General features: G+C 45.6%; 1 protein-coding gene across 1 annotated transcript in view; it reads left to right on the top strand.

The window, feature by feature from the left end:
- Window positions 1–214: 214 nt before the first annotated feature.
- The window catches only part of LOC134060593 (ephrin type-B receptor 4b-like), a 42742-nt gene continuing 38121 nt past the window's right edge, over window positions 215–4835 (top strand). The window contains exon 1 of the mRNA XM_062517332.1: window positions 215–1232. Coding sequence (XP_062373316.1) covers window positions 1151–1232 — 82 coding nt within the window. The 5' untranslated portion in view covers window positions 215–1150. The remainder of the gene's footprint in view (window positions 1233–4835) is intronic.

The raw sequence follows: 4835 nt of genomic DNA, 5'->3' as shown, positions 1-4835 counted from the left end.
GTATGTTCATTCGTATAGTTAAAATATTAATTATACACTCTATTCAACCTGAGGTGCACATTCGGCGGCATATAACATAGGCTGCTCACAGCTGTAGGAAGAAAGGACGCGCGAGGTGACCAATCAGAGCCCGGGAAGGTGACTGTGGGCGGGAGGCTCGGACAGGGTGCCTTTCGAACTCTAAATCCACGCTGCCGCCACAGTCCGCTGCTGCCCTGAACACTCTAGGAGGCACAAAGTTGGTGCAGAGTCTCTGTCTTCTGTGTGTGTGTATTTGTTTGCGGTACGTGTTTACATTGAGCTGAGAGCACCACGATTCTAAAATCGTCAGGGTTTATACGACGGTGCACTGAAGGACGGATTACAGACTACAGCGCACTGGATGATTTATTCGGAACCGCAGCCGCCTGTTTTGTTTTCGTTGCCCCAAAAAGAAGAGTGGAATGCGGCGGTCGTGGTGACGGGAAAGAGGAGTCAGAGAGGTTGGTATCGCTTGGCACTGACTGAAAGGTTTGGAAACAGCGGGGTACCCTGTTCCTTCGAGTACTGCGGTATCTTCGTTCACCAGAACCGGCACGAAGACCAGAACCACTTCCTTCTCCCGCTGGTGTGAGAACGGCACACCGAAACTGGACTCAGAGAGCCTAGGACAAAAGTAACGAAGGCTTAAAAGGATAATAGCATACTTTATTCTGTTCCCTCAACTCGACATAGTATTGCTTAAGGGAGTGATTTTGATAAAGTCAACTCTTTTCTTGGACATCGGAAGGAGGGACATTCGTCACCTAGGCTATAAGTTAGTATTTATTTGTTTGGAGTTCTTTGCGCGTTTCGCTCATATAACTTTTACGCAACTATTGTTAACGGAGGTTTGTACTGAGAATCTATAAATTAAAGACCTCATATGACATTGAGAAGTCATGTGTAGCCCACTCTGATTTTTTTTCGTTCCTCGCGGTAGACAAGTGTCCGACAGGCGCGTATTCACTGATGTGGGCAGCAGGGCTTCAGGCTGAGAGACGGCCTAGCTGACAGGACAAGACTGTGAAGGACACTTTGAAGTTTCGGTTGATATTGTGCATTTGTGGAGTCGTCAACCGTCCACGGTTTATCACCGCTGTTCGGCAAGCCGAGTCCGTGACAGCTGAAAATGGAGCGTGTCCTGCGGACGACTGTATTCGCATTGTGGCTCTCACTCACTGGATTGACCGGACCGTGTACTGCAGATGAAGGTATGTCTGTCTTGTTTATCAACGCTTAACAAACGTAACAGGTTTCTATTTATAACAAGTAAAATATATAGGCCTATGTCAAACCAGTTTGCATACATTTTCGTGTTGTGCTTGTGTGGCAAGTATTGGTATATTGGGAAGGTTACTGCCATGAAGAAAATCCAAATGGACAGTTTGTTGTGGTCTAGAGTTGCGTAGGTGTCAACAACAGATGAAAGCGCTAACAGTAGCTAAAAACGTCAGATATTCTGACTCCGGCGACTTTTTGCTGTTAAAAACGCGTCCAGAGTCTATTATAGTCTACGTGTGGTCCTTTTTTTGATCGCACACAATCGCAATCCTTTTACTACAACATTTTCAAGTATTATTTTAGAAAGCCGTTCCATTTGGTTGAGTTGGAATTTGCACGGTGTATCAACGGTATCATTAGGCTACATGCAGTCTTTTGTAATTACACTACAGCAGAAATTGGTCTGCAATTTATTAAAAGGTTGTAGCGATAAGAGGTGAAAGTTTTCGTTTCTGTAATCTGATTGGCACCCGTTAGAATTTTGCTATGTACATACCAGAAGAAATAACCCAACTATTAAGGCCTATACGCAGCTGTTTTGCCAGTTATTCGAATGCACTTGGGTCTACCATGACAGGGGTCAACTTGCTATAGTCCAGAGTTAAAAAGTAACAGCACCGCTTTGAGTAGAAGATTGCCGACTACCTGTTGCTCCCAACGAAGCGTTTAGGCTGAAAGTTATATTAATGTTTTACAGTACATGTCTGTCATTCTATAGGACCTACAATCAAAGTTCTTAGCAAGCAGGCTTGTCGTAGATGGTTAACTGGTGCTGACAATTAATCCCTTTGGTGTACAAATTGGAACAGATGCTTTTGAAAAGCCCATGCATACGAATCGGACCGCAGCGCACGCAAACAAAGGAGATGGCCTCACAATAGCTGAGCCAGCGCTGGTGGTTTTTAGGCTGATGACAGTCTCCTCTGACTGCAGTCATTTTTTTTCATTCATTGAATCCATATCAGCTTAAGAAAGACGAACAAACAGTCCCCTCCTAGTACATTTAAAAAAGGAATCACACGTGTGACGTGGATGGATTTCGGTTAAGTGCTTTTACCAAGAAGCGCACTCCAGACCTGATGAATCAGGCCCTATACACTCCTTTTGCATATATGACACGTATATCCCATGCGAGTCATATGCCTTTTTAAGTGGAGGGACAGTGTGGTTGTTGTTCTGGGTATGTGAAATGTGCATCGCGACTCCCTCAGAATGTGGGTCAACACATTTTGCCCACTCTGTTGCCTATCTAAGCGTGGCGAGGCTACAGCTGCCTGAATTGAAGGTCAATGGCTTTGCGCCAGCCGAGGCCTCTGCGTTAGAAGCATTCCAATTATAAATCAAGTCAGTCTTAAATACTTTTTTGTTTGTTTGTTTGGTCATCATTAGGTGTTAAAGATGCTACAAAAAGTAACTACAGTTTCAGTGCAAGCGGTCTCTATCAAAAGCGCTTCTGTGGCAGGCCTAGTAGAGGCTACACGTGTCAAGGCCTACAATACGCTTATTAGTTTGGCAGCTAATGCTGTTCAACAGAATAGGTAGTAGACCAAAGCTGTGTGTGTGTGTGTGTGTGTGTGTGTGTGTGTGTGTGTGTGTGTGTGTGTGTGTGTGTGTGTGTGTGTGTGTGTGTGTGTGTGTGTGTGTGTGTTCATTTCCCCACTCCATTTGCACTCTATAATATATTATGAGATGATTAACCAGGTCTACTTCGCGGATTGTTCACAGCTGCCCACAGAGAGCGGGGCCGCGCAGAGCTCATTACTAAGTCACTATTTTTTCTCTCTCTCTTTGGCGAGAGACCCTGCCAAACACCTTTTAAAAACCTGCGTGTTAAGTGTATTTTGTGCTAGTGTGCGGTCGTAGACTAGCTGTCGTGTCCTGGTGACAGATCGACGGGGAAGGGGGAAATGGATAGAGGGACAGAGGTACAGATTTGTTCCGCGTTTCACGCCGCGATGGAGACACCTGGCCCCCGTCAAGGACAATCAATTACTATGCTCCTCCGTGCCGAGGCCCGCGGATCCGCCGCTGGGAGGTGATGGTGTGTTTTTGCCCGAGGAAGGGCTCTGGATTATGGGCGTCCCACCGTGCGCAGCCCCGGCAGGGTAATGAGCGCATTATACCGCGACGGGATCCGACAGTTTCGGCTAATTAAAAGCGCCATCAGTGTCAGATTCAGTTAGCTTTAATATTTCACAAGGAGATGTCAAACACTCACCAACATACTGCGCGCAAAGCGATACTGTCAGAATCTCTCTCTGTCTATGTGGGACAGAGATGTTGAATCTCTTTAATGATGTCTTAAATTAACACGTTTAAATATTCTCTGTTTAGGTGAAATACTATATTTGTCCAATAGAAATAAGTGTTGCTATGATCCGTTTTATTTTACTAAGTGAAATGAACATAATAAAACCGTTTTGGTTTTTATATAGTCAATCCATAGCATGAGTTTAAATGAACTGTATTAAACATAGCCGTATTATTATGATTATTTTTTTATTACTGTGCCTGTTCCAGAGAGTGAGAGAGCGGGAGGGGGGAGAGAGAGAGAAACGCCAGCTGTTGAACATCAACGGGAAAGGACTGTTGGAGAAGCCGCATGCTTTCCTTTCGTCTTTTTAAAACACTAATTATTCACAATAAAAGGCCGTCCCACCATCTACCAGCGACCCATTCCTCATACCATCTAAACATCCAGGACAGCCACGAGGTCATACTCTCCCTATATTAGCGAGTGGAGTGCGAGACCCCTAAAATCCATTTCAAAGCCGCCAAGTAGCCTAGACATGTATCTCACTCTGAGTTTTTAAAGTCGCGCCTCATATATGCGTTGATTTATGTTTAAGCGACGCATTATGTTATGCCCCCATAAATTCGCACAGTTAAATGTGAAAAAAAAAAAAAACTAAAATTGAGACGCGACTTATTCCGACCCGAGCGCTAAATCTGTCCCGGTTTGACTTGGGAGGGCGGCGGTGCGAAAGGGAAATGTGACATGTCAGCGCGACAGGAAGAATCCTCGTGCTTCTTTATCTACTGACGAATCTGGCCAGGAAGTCCTGGCGTACGGCTTGGGCTCCCAAACAATTTTACCAGGAAGGCGAGAGACTTCAGACAGAAAAAGGGAAAGGAGCCCATTGCTGTTCCCCTTAGTCCTAGCTTAATAATAAAACATCTCGTTGATGTTAGACAGCTCTCTTGCCACCGAGAGACTGGAAAAGTCATATCATGACTTAATGGCGCGGCATGAATACTCGCCTCTGTTATTTTAAATTGCCGGCTCTGGGGAGGACCGCGACTGCTGGAGTCGGAGGTCGTTCTTTAAGTCGACCGGTTTTGTTCAGGCGTCGGAGGAATTCCGCGCTCTTTCCACGCGATCGCGTCTGGTCGGTGAGAAAAGTGGAGTCGAAAGCCGGGCGTCCTAATCTCAAAGGGAGGACAGACACACACACACGCGCACACACACACACACACACACACACACACACACACACACACACACACACACACACACACACACACACACACAC

Source organism: Sardina pilchardus, chromosome 16 (assembly GCF_963854185.1).
Source record: "Sardina pilchardus chromosome 16, fSarPil1.1, whole genome shotgun sequence".
Taxonomy (NCBI): Eukaryota; Metazoa; Chordata; class Actinopteri; order Clupeiformes; family Clupeidae; genus Sardina; species Sardina pilchardus.
The sequence above is the reverse complement of the archived record's forward strand: the minus strand, read 5'-3'. Positions and strand labels throughout refer to the sequence as shown.